The sequence below is a fragment of the Marmota monax genome, unplaced genomic scaffold (genome assembly GCF_021218885.2).
Source record: "Marmota monax isolate L192 unplaced genomic scaffold, Marmota_monax_Labrador192_F-V1.1 WCK01_AAM20220418_F8-fsc00023, whole genome shotgun sequence".
NCBI lineage: Eukaryota > Metazoa > Chordata > Mammalia > Rodentia > Sciuridae > Marmota > Marmota monax.
The window spans coordinates 6,940,768-6,956,124 of NW_026692907.1; the positions used below are offsets into that span (position 1 = coordinate 6,940,768).

General features: G+C 35.2%; 1 protein-coding gene across 5 annotated transcripts in view; it reads right to left on the minus strand.

Moving 5' to 3' along the window:
• Oma1 (OMA1 zinc metallopeptidase) overlaps positions 1 to 15,110 on the minus strand; it is a 62,859-nt gene extending 47,749 nt beyond the window's left edge. For 2 of the 5 annotated variants that reach the window (XM_046451122.2, XM_058581504.1), the window contains exons 1-2: positions 6,001 to 6,537; positions 1,908 to 2,136 (exon numbers count right to left, since the gene is read on the minus strand). In XM_046451122.2, coding sequence (XP_046307078.1) covers positions 1,908 to 2,136; positions 6,001 to 6,518 — 747 coding nt within the window. In that variant the 5' untranslated portion in view covers positions 6,519 to 6,537. Of the gene's footprint in view, positions 1 to 1,907; positions 2,137 to 6,000; positions 6,538 to 14,913 lie in introns of those variants that run through there. The other 3 variants (XM_046451119.2, XM_046451121.2, XM_046451120.2) reach the window with 3 other exon arrangements.
• Between the last annotated feature and the right edge of the window lie 247 nt (positions 15,111 to 15,357).

The window sequence follows — 15,357 nt, forward strand, 5'->3', positions numbered from 1 at the left end:
CTTTCTAAGTATTTTAGAAAGCAAAACACTGCCTAGAAAACAAAGATTTCACATAAAAAAGCAAGACATAAGAGTTACTTTTATAACTTACTAGAAAAACACCCCACACACCAATACTAATATGAAGAACAAAATTTTAAAAAGACGTTTTATTCATTTTAAAGTGATTTATTCACACAGATTGAAAGGGAATTACTAAAATATCAGAACTAATGGTTACATAATTTTCTCCATATGATGCTGATCAAAACTAGCCACCTCGTGTTTCAAGAACTTTTTCTGAAGCTATATTCATGTGAGATCCTTTCAAGTATACTGAGATAACTAAGGATGTTCTGAATATATACTTTAACTTCCAAGTTGTCGTTCACAAATGAATCAACAAGTGAGCAACCTTCTTTTTCAGCTTCACTAAAAACACATATTTTGTAGAATCCATATTCTAAAGACTATTAAAATAGTCTTTATATCAACTAACATTTTTAAAGCATAATACATCAATGTAAACTGACTGAAACAAACAAAAAAACCTACTATGAACCTATCTGAAGGAGTTCCAATTATATGTAATTATAATACTTTATCTCTAAAAGAACATTTGCTTTAATTTTATCACAGAGGTATTATATCTGTAGATTAAACAATAAAAAAAGACAAGTGTATCTATGGCTATATGTATATGTATATACACATGTAGAAGTACATATATATAATTTTTAAAAATTTCTTAGCAATATGAATGGTACAAGATGCACTAATAGAAAGCCCATCTTAATCTTTCCAGAATACTTTCCTCAAAATTGTCTCCTACTAGGCTAAATTCTAAAAAATATCTCACATCTCTGTATATACTCTTATAAGAGATTAGTCTTAAGAACAATTTTTACAGAGACAAGTCATTATTATTTTTTATTTTAATGGTAACTTTTCTTTGATAAATTCAGCAGCTTATTTGCAATTAAAAAAAAAAAAAAGACCTAATCATATCAAAGTTTGGTCAAGTGAGGTTAAAAGACATCAATTCAGCCAACATGACCTAAGCACATATCATGGTATGCCCTAGGCATTAGAGACAGAATGTTGCTATCCCCAAGTAGCTCACTAGGGTACAAAATGTCTAACTACCTGAGTTATTATACTTTCCAAGGAGTTAAGAATTAGAATTCCCACCCACCCACTCCTTTTTTTTTTTTTGCATTCAGGAAATACAATTGCCAAAGCTAATGTTTAGAAAAAATGTATATTTTATTTTACTTGACTTTCAATTAAAACATCACTACATATGTGTTCACTCAATAAATTCACACTAAACACACTTCATGTACATGCTAGTCTTTAAGATAAAACACCAAACAAAACAGACAAGGTCCTTGGCCCCATGGAGCTTAGTTCAATAAGGGAGACAAACTAACAAGTAAATAATTATACAAATAATGAAGTTACCCTCCTGTATGTTCTTTGAGGGAAAAATACAATAAGATAAAAGAAGACAAAAGTAAGAGACCTAACCCCACTATCACCGAGCACCAGCCACAACTACAAATGAGCAGGTTCATAGTTCAATGTGAATGAAGGATAACCCCTAGAGCCTGATCTAGTCACCCTGCCTATCCCAGTCTGAATAATCAAGACAGGCTTTCCTGAGAAAGTAAAGATAACACATGCTGAACAGGAGTTATTGGGTGAATGGGAAACAAAGCAATGAAGACAGTGGGAATACTACATGTGAAAGTTCTCAGGACTTTTGAAAAAAAAAAAAAAAAAAGATGTTAATTTCATTCCAACAACTAAAAGATGTTTATTTCATTCCAACAACTAAAAAGCAGTGCATCTTTCATATATGTGTAACTTTCCTGCTTTGAGTGTTATCGTAAACAATCTAAAGAAAAACAGTTCTTACTACTTACTGCTTCATATTCCAGTTCTGACAGAAGTTTGAAATGCTCTTTCCCCAATAATAATAGCTTGCTTCTTCCTGTGATTGGGCTCACTTCCAGGTGAGTAAAATAAAACACTACAAATAGCAGTCCAAAGCCAGTGAAACCAAGGAATAACTTCCATTTATTCCTCCTGACACTCTCTTTAAATAGTTCCTTCTTGTTAGGAGGAAGTGCCTGCCACCATTTCCTTATGCCCCTAGAGCAAAGAGAAAAGTTCAAAGTTCTGATAACTGTACTAGCATATATCATCAAAATGCAAATGCATGTGCTAGAATTTTATGTCATTAAACATTTGAATCTCTATGATATTTTTCTCAGTATAGTTGGATTTTTTAACGTATTAGCTAAAAGATCAAAGAGTAATCAACTATATAGAGAGATAGCTAAAAATTCTAATGCTCATTTGAATTTGTTCTTCAGCTATTTTAAGGACAAATAGTAAATGAGGAGTTATTTGATTATTTTACTGCAACTACCTAATTAACATTTATTGACTATTTGCCACACAAAAAGCACTCTTTTTAATCATTACACAGATGTCATCTCATTTAATCTTCCTAACAACCATGTTACAGAAAATTGAGACACAGAGAAATTAAGCAATTTGTGCAAGTTCAGAGAGTAATAAGAGGAAAGCCAGGCAATGAAGGCAATGACATTCCAGAGTCTGACCATTTAACCACTTAATAGGGATAAATTGCCCAAATAAACATATAAGGAGCTACTATACAACAAATCTATACCTTTAACCACTATTCTTCCCACTGCTTCTCAGATTTCTGGCCAGTGCTTCAGCAAGGTATAAGGAAAACTACCTCAGCATTGATTTTGGAAATAAATATTGTTCAGAAGCAGAAACTCCTTTATCCCCTCTAGAACATGAGAAAGGAGAGGTAAAAAGAAGATCAGAAGCACTGTAAATAAGCAAATGGGAGATTTTCTAGATAACATCTGAGAAGGTCCAATTTCTATTGCTCAGCAGAATTCATAAACATTTTGACAACAAGTAATGTTTTCAATAATGGATAAAAAGTTTTCCGTATAAGTTCACCAGTAAAATCAAAATAAAAATTTAATATGTATACATCATTTTCAACAAAAATTTACTTTAAAAAATCTTAAGAGTTATCATAATTTTGTTAAGTTACTAATATGGCTTACAAATTATCCCCAAAGGTCCAAGTGTTAAAAGGTTTGTTACAGCCTATGGCACCACTGGGACTGTGAGATGGTGGAACTTTTTGAGAGGTAGGAGTCTAGTGAGAGGAAGTTAGGCATGAAGTGCATGCCCTTGAAGGGAATATTGGGACCCTAGCCCTTTCCTAGTTCCCTCTTTTTGCTTCCAGGCTTCTGCCATGATGCATTGAACCTCCACAAGACAAAAGTAACAAGGCCAAAAGACAACTGCCTGAAACCTATGAAATCATGAGCAAAATAAGCCTTTGATTATTTCACGTATTTTGTCATAATGGAAAGCTGCCTAACACAATAACATATATGAAATGCCTTAGACAAATGCCTTAGACAAAGAGTCTTAACCGGAAGAGACATAAATCAAACTACAAATAAGTAAATCAAACACAAATTTTAAATTTCCTATTTAAAATTTACATGACATTATTACTTAATTAAAATGTATATAGAACACATTTTAAAAGACAATTTTAAGTAACTGATAGTTGTAACAAAAACAAAATCATTAAAAATAAAAAATTTTCACATGAGAAGTTAGAAAGCTATTATCCCAAGAAACTGGGAAGAGTTTGTTACTTAACCTATGATCCAATATAACTAGTTATTTTCTGAGTGCAAACACCAAATCATAAAGAACACAATAACCTACAGAGAACTTTTTTATTTTTATTAAAAGCAAATTGGGTTGTTGGTAAGGAAGAAAGAAAACTAGAAGAGACATTGTAGTTACCAAATTTAAGAAAGCTTAATGAGGAGATGAGCTTTCTTCAATTTCAATGAAATAAGAAAAAACAGGGTTTAAAAAAATATACTATTTAAGCACTTTTTGTAATCCCAAGTACATGGGAGGTGAAGCAGAAATATTGCAAAATCAAAGCCAACCTGAGAAACTTAGCAAGATACTGTCTCAAGCTAAAAATAAAAAGAGGTTGGGATATAAATCAGTGGTTGAGTGCTCTGGGTTCAATTCCCAGAACTGCAAAAAGAATTTATTTATATGAAGCAAAAATGGTAATTTTTATAAAGGACTACTAAGAGAAATATTTTAGAATCAGAACAATTACATATTAATGGTTTAAAAGTTAACTTGACTAGGTATGAGCACTTTCTTATATAAGAAAAGAACCAACCTAAATGCCCTTTAGTAGATGAGTGTATTAAAAAATGTGGTATATATACACAATGGAATATTACTCAGCAATAAAAGAGAATAAAATCATGGCATTTGCAGGTAAATGGATGCAGCTGGAGAAGATAATGCTAAGTGAAGTTATCCAATCCCATAAAAACAAAGGGCGAATGATTTCTCTGATATAAGATGACTGACTCATAGTTGGGTAGGGAGAGGGAGCATGGGAGGAATTGACAAACTCTAGATAGGGCAGAGGGGTGAAAGGGGAAGGAAGGGGGCAGGGAGTTAGCAATGATGGAGGAATATGATGGACATCAATATCCAAAGTACATGTATGAAGACATGATTTGGTGTGAACATAGTTTATATACAGAGATATGAAAAACTGTTCTACATGTGTAATAAGAATTATAATGCATTCCACTGTCATGTATTTAAAAAAATAAAACCAATTAAAAAAAAAAGAAAAGCTCTTCAGTTTCATGATTCACTGGCTCAAATTCCACAAAATAAAAAGGCAATGTTAAGTACTATAGCATGAGCTATAGTCAATACTTCTGATTCTTCTTATAAAGTCTTTTTAAAAGGTACACTTATTTCCTATTTAAAATTTACATGACAAAATGGGCTGGGACTATAGCTCAGTGGTAGAGCACCTGCCTCGCACATGTGAGGCACTAGGTTCAATCCTCAGTACCACATAGAAATAAATAAAGATATTGGGTCCACTCATACATTGCTGGTGGGACTGCAAACTGGTACAGCCAATATAGAAAACAGTAGGGGGAATCCTTGGGAAACTGGGAATGGAACCATCATTTGACCCAGCTATCCCACTCCTCAGTCCATACCCAATGGACTTAAAAACAGCATACTACAGGGACACAGCCACATCAATGTTTATAGCAGCTCAATTAACAATAGCTAAACTGTGGAACCAAACTAGATGCCCTTCAGTAGATGAGTGGATAAAGAAAATGTGGTATATATACACAATGGAATATTATTCAGCATTAAAAGAGAATAAAATCATGGCATTTGCAGGTAAATGGATGAAGCTGGAGAATATAATGCTAAGTGAAATTAGACAATCCCAAAAAAACAAATGCTGAATGATTTCTCTGATTTAAGGATACTGATCCATAATATGCTTGGGGGGTGGGTGGAGATTAAATGAACTCTAGATAGGGCAAAGGGGAAAGGGGGAGGGAGGGAGCATAGGGGTAGGAAAGATGGTGGAATGCAGTGGTCATCATTACCCTAAGTACATGTAAAAAGACACAAAGAATGTGACTCTACTTTGTGTACAACCAGAGATATGAAAAATTGTGCTCTATGTGTGTAATATGAATTATAATGCATTCTGTTGTCATATATAACATATCAAAATTTAAAAAGAGATATTGTGTCCATCTACAACTAAAAATATATTTTAAACAAAAGGGGGTCTCATGAACACATAACTTTTTCAAGATCATATTTCTATACCATAAATTAATATGCAGCAAATTATTTTGAGAGCATTAAATTACACATAACAAAACTGGGTAGGACCTACTGTATAAAAACTCAATTTTGAGCTAAATATGGTATGAGGAAGACTAAACAAGGTTTCTTTAAAAGTACTGTTTTTCCATATTACACTTTAATTTTTAAGTTAATAGAAGTCGATACAAATGTGAACACTAAAATTAACAAAAGTTAGTACAAAAGTTACTTTGTTAATTACTTTACCTGCCCACAATAATTGCAAGTAGCTTCTGCACTGGTTTCAGAATGATCAAGAAGAGAGGAACTGGAGCAGTTTGAACCCGTGAAGAAGTGTGGAAGCTCCTGCCAACCCTGACAGAGGAACAGCTCAGCGGACACAAGGCTCCAAGAGCAGGATCAACTGCAACTTTTTTGGTAAGCACCCATCTTTTAAGCTCCCATCTTGGAAAAGAGTCATTCCATGCAGTACCTTTGTGAGTAACCATCCAAATTTCCTTACTTTTGGCACTTGAGATGTATCCTATTCTTTTGTTACTGAAAGTCCTACAGAAATGAAAGTTTCCAGGGAGAAAAGTTGACAGCTCACACTGACTGAATGATTTAAGACCCTGACACTTCTTTATCATTTGGAGATTTTGTACTTGACAACAGCCCACTAAAGTTACTGCTGGTGAATTCCATTTTCTCCAGTTGGTCAGTGAATTAAACTGGGAAAGAAAACAGTTTCTAGTAGCAGACTGCAGTCCATATATGAAGCTCATCTTTCTTGAGCTTGATTATCTGGAACACAAAAAAATAAAAGATAAGTATCTATGGAAAATATTTATTCACCAAACCAAGAACATAATATTTATGAAACAGGTATGATGTAGTTCTTTTGCCATATCTCAGCCTAAATTACCTTGGGCTTCTACTCATCACCCCCATGGCAATGCCTTTCACCAATACAAACTAGAAGGACATATATAACACTATTACTGTACAATATGTACTTTTAAAACTTGCATTTTTTCACTTCATTTTTAACCTTTTGTTGGGGAGAAGTCTACTTTTTATTTTAATAGCAAATTATTTGAGGAGTAAGAATAGACAGGATTAAAAAGACACTAGTAAAATTTTATCAGTTGGTAGTAACAGGAAAAGAAGGATGCAGTGGGATAGAAAAATTAATAAAATATATCTTTTAAAATACAAATGGTTTTTCTTTTAAATAAAATCCTAGGACTTTTGACTGGGATTAAAATAAAGTGGGACCAGATTTACTCTCCCACCTAAAAAAAAAAAAAATTATATATAACAACTGAGCATTTCAACACACTGAGCATTAGAAAATGAAAGGTAGAAAGATGGGAAACAAACAAGATGAGTCCTTTATTCACCCAGCTTACTATACTACCTGGTGAGTTTCCAGGTGACCATGCAGACAGGAAAATACGGGTGAAACTCAATGGTTGCCCTAAATTGAAGAGATGAAGCTGGGAGTGCCAGTAGGCCCAATTTACAACGCAGACAATAAGAAAAGACAGAGCTGCAGAAAGAGTGAGTTCTGGAGATCTACAGAGAAGCTCCCTCTCACATTCAGCTGAGTCCTATAGGCACATGTATGTAAAACAAAACAAAAACCACTAAAGTTTGCAAAGAACTACCTGAAAAGAATAGAGGGCACAATATATATACAAGGCTACACAGCATTGGGCACAGTGTCTGTTTCCACCCACTGAAGCAGAAAAACTTACAATTCATGGTAACTGGGTAGAGTGCCCAGAAGGGTTTGGCTTCAGTCTTACAGAACAATTAGTCCAACACTGTTCTGATCCTAACCAACAGACAACAAGACATACCTAAAAGGTCAGACTGTTTCCATATAACAGCTACATGCCAGTAGAGGACAAAACCTCAAGAACAGATGTAAGAATAAAAAAAAAAAAGTCTAGTACTTAACACGGTATAATTTAAAATTAAAAATTACTAGGCTCTCAAGAAGCAGGAAATATGATCTATAATTAGGAGAAATATCAATCAATGGAAATGAAGTCACTCCTAAATAATACAAATGACAGCATTAGTAGAGAAGGATATTCATGGAGTTATTATAACTATATTTTACATGTTTAAGAAGTTAAAGGAAAATTTAAGCATGTTCTGTAGAGACATGGAATGTATTTTTTAAAGGGCCTACATTTAAATTCTGAAGAAGAAAACTATAATGTCTAAGATGAAAGACATAAAGGATTAAACACCTTATTAGACATTGTGGAAATAAAGACTTGTGAACCTGAAGAAATATAAGAGAGAAAACAGACTTAAAAAAACTGCATAGGGCATCAATGAGGTATGGAACTTCAACAGCCTAATATGCTTACAGCTAGAATCCTCTCAAGCAGGGGAAGGGAGGTAGATGAGAAGTTCTTGAAGAAATAATGGCCAAAAATTGCTTAAACCTGATAAAAACCATAAACCCACAATTCTAAAAAGTTTAATGAACCAAAGGAAACAACTCCAAGGCACATGATAATTTATTAAAACCAATGAAAGAGAAAATGTCAAACTTGACATCTTAGATGAAATGAATAAATTCCTTGAAAAACACAATCAAAGCTTACTCAAGAAGAAACAGATAACCTGAAGAGCTCTACCTTTTTAATTGAATGTCCAATTTAAAAATTTTCCCACAAAGAGAGCTCAGGCCCAAATGGCTTCACTGAGGAATTCTATAAAGAATTAATATTAATTCTATATAAACACTTTCAGTAATATTAAAGGAAAGAATAGTTGTAACACATTCCTAAGACCACCATTAGCCTGATACCAAAGCCAGACAACTACACTAAAGTAAGACCATAAAGTAATATCCCTCATGAACCTAGATATAAAAGTTCTCTCTGTCGCGGGGAAGGGGGACAGGGGGAGGGTGTGCTGGGGATTGAACCCAAGGCTTTGTGATGGAAGGCAAGCACTCTACCAACCAAGCTATATCCCCAGCCCACTAGATACAAAAGTTCTTAACAAATTTTAGAAAATCTAACTCATTGTATGAAAAGGTGGCCTCATGCTAGGCACTGTGGTGCACGCCTGTAGTCCCAGTACCTCAGGAGGCTGAGACAGGAGGATCACAAATTCAAAGCCAGCCTCAGCAAAGACAAGGTGCTAAGCAACTCAGTGAGACCCTGCCTCTAAATAAAATACAAAAATTGGGTTTGGGATGTGACTCAATGGGCAAGTGCCCCTGAGTTCAATACTGGGTACCAAAAAAAAAAAAGGTGGCCTCATGATTAAGAAAGATTCATCCCAGAATGGTTACACATTCATAAATCAATCAAAATAATTCACCCTATTAATGGACTGTGAAAGAAACACCATATAACCATCTCAATAGACACAGAAAAAATACTTCATAAAATTCAACATCCATCACAGATTTTAAAATAAAAAACTCACAGTAAACTAGGAATAGAAGGAAACTTCTTCAATCTCATAAAAGAGGAAACAGTCAATACAGGAAGCAAACATCGTACATTTATTGGTTTAAAAAAAAACAAACTACATTTTCCCCCTAAGATCATGAACAAGGCACATATGTCAGCTCTCAACACTTCTACTCAACACTGCATTAGAGGTCCTAGTCAGAAAGAGACAGAAGGGGGAAAGAAAGAAGGGAGGGAGGAGGGAAGGAGGGTAGATATCCAGACCAAAAATAAGGAAGCAAAACAGTCTTTACTTCTGGATAACATGATTGTCTACATTAAAAATCCAAACAAAAAATGCTACGAGTTCAGTAAGGTACCAGAATACAAAAATAATATATAAAAATAATTGTATTTTTATATACTAACAAGTGATAGAAACCATATGTACCCCTCCAGAAAAGTATATGTAATACTCTACAATTCCAGATCTATAATATACACTGCAAAAAATGCAAAGTAATCTATAGTATCTGAGCAATAATTGCCTGGGGATGGATAGGTAAAAAGGGGCAGGGGAAGGCATTGCAAACAGCTGAGGTAATGAATTTGTTCACCCTCTTGATTACAGTATTGATTTTATAGATAACCACAAGTCAGAACTTACACTGTACAGTTTAAATATGTACAAATCACTACATATTAATTATCAATTAAACTATCTTTTAAAAGATACTAAAAAGACAATAACCAAATACAATGTGCCCAAATTGCATCTAATTTGGAAGAAAATCATCAGCTTTAAAAGACCTAGTGGGAGAATTTGAATTTGGACTTGTTTTTAAGTTATTTTAGATAAAGATTACTTATTTTATTAGGGAATGATATTGTGGTGATGTAGGTGAATATCTCATTCCAGAGATACTTGAAGTACAAATCTTACTTTTGTAAAAATTGTACTGCAAATGCACATACATAGAGGACATACAGCCAATAGTGTAAATATTAACAATTACTGTGTCTGTGATGGTTATATGAGTTCTTTTTTCTTAATATTTATTTTTTTTTAGTTATAGTTGGACACAATACCTTTATTTTGTTTACTTTCATGTGGTGCTGAGGATAGAACCCAGGGCCTTGCACGTGCTAGGCAAGCACTCTACTACTGAGCCACAACCCAGCCCTATATGAGTTCTTTAAATGTTTTTCCCCCCCAATTTTTCTAAATGTTTTAAAAATCTTTATAATAAAAATTGGGGAGATATAAAACTAACTCAAAATTTGTAATGTTTTGAACAACCAACAATAAAAAATTTAAAAAAAAAAGAAAAGAGAAAAAAAAAACTAACTCAACCTTGGCTAATACAACATTATCTAAAAGATGCTTTAGAACTGCTAGTTTTAATAAGTAAGATTATCTATATACTAAACCATTTGAAAAGCATTCAAATTTATTTTGTATGTAGTTTATATACTCTGAGCTTATACTATTAATGTATAAAGTGAATAAAGCTCATGCTAAGTAAAAATAACTCCAAGTTAACCCCTTCTGAGTTACTACCAATTTTTAATTAGTAGAGTCCAGGCTGATCTATAATAGTTTGACATTTTAACAAGATGTTTTATAGGATTTTTATTTTTTGAACCAATATGACAAGTGGTAAAATAATTTAACCTTGAAAATCATTTCAAAAATAGTAGTCATGCATTGCTTAATGACTACGATACATTCTGAGAAATGCATTGTTAGGCAATTTCATCACTATTCAAACATCATAAAGTGTACTTATACAAACCTAGATGGTATAGGTCAAACACTCAACATGGCCTCTCAAGGCAATCGAGGGACATGATAAACAAAATGTGTGAGGCTGCTGCCAGAATAATATAGCATTCTGTTTCACAGTAAATCTTTTTAAAATATAAGTAGGGAGTACTCTAAAATAAAAAGTATAGTAAATACAGAAGCCTGTAACATAGTGGTTTATTGTCAAGTATTATGTAATGTACATACCATAGGTGTTATACTATTATATGACCCACAGTGCAGGTTTGTTTACACCAGTATCACAACAAGCAGGTGAGTAACACATTGTGCCAGGAACATATTATAAGATATACAATGTCATGAGGCCATGGGAGATATTCAGTTCTGTTATAATTTAATGGGACCATCCTCATGTATTTAGTTTGTCTAGCTGGCATAGGAGTTACAGTAACAGCATAAAACACAGTCGTTGCCCTAACAGAGGTTATCATCTAGTCGAGGAAACTATAATTCTTTATGCCACCTGGGTAGATGTAAAGAGACAAAAATTCTGAAGAACTGTTTCAAATGGGAAAGTGTATTTAAGTTCTTCTACTAGAAACCAAACTGCAAAAACAGTACAAATCCATTTTCCTTCCTTTACTTCAAATCTGAGGGTTTAATACGGTAGATAAGCTTTAAATACTTGCCCCCAATCACAACCTCAACTTAGGAGATGTACCTAAAGAGTTATGTTTGTCCCTAATGACCCCTGCCACTGGTCACCAAGCTAAGACTGGATATCTGATATAGAAAAGTTTTATGTAAGACAGTATTCAACATAGGAATATATGGGGTTGAATAAACGGGGACTATAGTTGGTGCTATAGAAATGCAAAGCAATATACAAGCAAGAGCTGAAAACCAAAAGCTTTGCAGGAGGATATACAGAAAGGACAATGGAATAAATGTGTGAAAAGGAGACAAGTGATAGACCATGAAGCCAGCAAGAGATAGAGACACAGGAAAATGAATAAGAACTTCCTGGTTCCTAAGTGATTACTACAGTACTTTCTACATTTAATTGAGCTTTATAAGCTTTTACTTTATTCCTAAAATAATTCCCTCTCTTCACTGAGTGTCTTGCAAATAAATTATCTCGAAGACATTTACATGGTATGAAACAGTTACACATTCATTTATATACAAATTGATAACATTTTAGAATTATACATGTTCTTTATTGAAACCACCTTAATGTTCCTTCTATACTTTACAAACCTCCCAATTTATAGCACTGCAAAAGTTCCCGAAAATGCTGGATTATCTCTATAGCGACTGTAACATCCAAAAGACCTAAGCCCACATTAAATCAGTCCTGTGTATTCACCTCCTATCAATCCAGTTCCTGGGCTCTGCAATCCTACAACATTGATTACTATACAGTCTCCAATCATTTGGCCTCATTTCACCCCATCTCTTCCACTCCAAGTCATCCCCCAAACTACAGTAAAGGCAACTTTTCTAAAATGCAGATCAGACAACAGAATCTAGTTACATAATTCACATAAAATCATATGGTGCTAAATATTAGACAATCACTAAAAAGATGGAGATCCACATCATGACCAAGAAATGTGCGAATTTAAGAAATAATTACAATAAATGCTACTTGCAAAAACTCTGTATACCAGGAGAGGCAAACTGAAATATCTAAAGCAGTATTGCATAACAGAATTTTCTACAGTGATGGACATATTCTATATCTGTACTGTCCAATGATAACCCCTACACATAGTTATTGAGCACTTGGAACATCTAAGGAACAGAATTTTTAGCTAGCTTAATTTTAATTAATTAAAGTTAAATGGCCATATTGTGTGTGACTAGTGGTTATCATACTAGGCAGCAGGTTTGTAGGATTCAGGCAGGTGAATATCAGTAAAGCCACACTTACATGAACACAGATTCACCTCCAACTAAAAGGAGATACAAGTATGGTGGAATTTGAGCTTAATGTTCCCAAATGTTTCAAAACCACCAGCAGAAATCCAGGCTTAAAAATTGTCAATTGTAAAATGCTGGCAACCAACATAATTTTTTTAACCACCTTTACCAAATATTCACAAATCTCATTCAGTTTTTGACCTCTGGATTATATTATTCATTTCATTTATTCGTTTACTCAATATTTAATGAGTTCCTACTACATGCCAGACATAGTTGTGGGTGGTAGGGATATTACAGAGAACAAAACAGAAAAAAATTCCTACCCAATTTGTAAAAATAGTAATATTAAAATATGTTAATGTATGCAAAAATAAGCAAATCTTAAGGAAGATTACTATTCATAATGACACTTTGAGTAGCAGGATGGTGGTCATAGGGATTTAGTATTTCCATCTTACATATTTCTGTGCAGTTTAAATTTTTACAGGATTTATTACTTTTATAAACTCCAAACCAACCAACTCTGCTTTATTTCCATTCATTTTCTATAGGCCTCAATAATCTTCATAATGCTGTCTCCCCCTTACATCTCCAGGCACTTTTCCCAAACTTTCTTCACCCATCCCTAAATTTCAGAATCTCTGCTTTACTTGTACCCCTCAGAAAAGAAAGCTCTCATCTCTATGCCTATGTGCATCTATTCATACTGCTTAGCTTTGCTCATATGACAAGCAAACTCCTGCTCATCCCTCATAACTTGTGTAAAAAGTTTTAAGCATTCTACTAACAGAGCCAAAAGCCCCAAATACTACCCATATATAATTTAAATCATTACCATTTATATCACTGACAATCAAGTGTCATTTATATAGAAACAGTACCTGATATTTTGTAATTCTGCTTTATCCTTAAAATGGGGTAAAGAATGGGGGAAGAAATCTATTTATACATTTTCAAAGAGCCAATCACTAGACAATACAGCACCTAAGAAAGAATTGGATCTGACACATCCTCTTCAAAGAACTGTGACAGGTCAACAAACATAGCAGGCAGACTTCTAGGATTACTAAATTAATGATGTGAGAAAATTAAGCAATTTGAATTGTGAGCCTCTAAGAACATTTCAGATTCTTAATTCTTTAAGTATCATCTCAGAATGAGCAAGTACAGCACTCACTGGCACTCACAGCTGAAGACTGGAAGACAGTTTTAACAACTCTCGCTGAAAATGACTATTTCTTCTCTAGTTTCTATGGAAACAGCTGTCAGATTGGCAAAAATAGGACATGTACTTTAAAATAATCATTCAAGCAAAGTACACACATAACGGAAGTCTGTTTAAAAAAAAAAAAATTGTAAGGCAGCAGTCTGGGTTCTTAAGCTTCCAAAAGCCACATTGCACCCCCTTCACCCTGTCAGAGAATGACTGATATGAACCTTAAACCTTTTTAGTTAGGCTTACAAGGCCTTGGTCGGAGTCACTATAGTTGATCAACTCCTGAATTTCAAATGAGGTATTTTCATGTCCCTGGACCAACGTTTCTCGCTGAGGACTACATGGCACAGTACAACTGTTGCTCCATTTTACATACATAGGTGACATTTAAATAGAATAAAAGTGATATTTCGTAGACAAGTTCATAAAGAAACTATTAAAACTCTCCAGAATTATTTACGCAAGAAGTTTTCTGGTTTTCACTGTCGACTATAGGCAGGAAACTTTTTCCTCCCTCAGAAAGAAGAAAAAAGCGAGGGGCTGATATTGAGATGCCTTAAGCAGCTACAAGAGGTTTGCACAGGTGAAGGGGTTCGGCTGAGGCGCGCAATCCCGTGTTAGGTAGGGACACTTAAGGGCAGATGATGAGAAGGACAGTCTGTGGGAGGAGGGAAGGAGAGGATCTTCCCGGAAAACACCGCCTCTGTGCCAAATTGCAACTTGGCTCCGTGGCACCCCGGTCGGGGGAGGACCAGGCTGTGCCCTCGCACCTGCCCTCTCTCCCGCGCCCCAGGCCTCGCCACCCAGCCCCGCTGCAACCTCACAGGTCCCCTCCTTACCCAGCGTCTCTCCTTGCCCTGCTCACCCCAGCTCCCACTCGGCACCCCGTCCCCTCCGCCCCGCCCAACACGAAAGAAGAGGGCAAAGGCATCACCGTGAGCACAGACTCTAGCAATGGCGAAAACCTGGGTTCCTCCGGCCCGACTTCTGCGCAAGCGCAAAACCCTCTGAGAAGCCCCGCCTCCTCACTTCCTGCCCTTGGCTCGGCCAGAACCTTTTCTCCGCCCACCCCGAGCAGTCAATATTCCCGCCCAGAGTCGTCCTCCCTGGGGGAAACCTCTGCCCCTGTGCGGACTATGGCTCTATAGTGCCCCCGTGTGGTCGGAGGAGGAATGTGGCCCTGGGCTGGGTGGTTTGCCCGGGAGTGAGTTAACTTATTCAGATCTTGTTACTTGCTTTGGCTCATTTGGGTTGTTTAAAGAATGATTAGAGCAAGGCTGTAC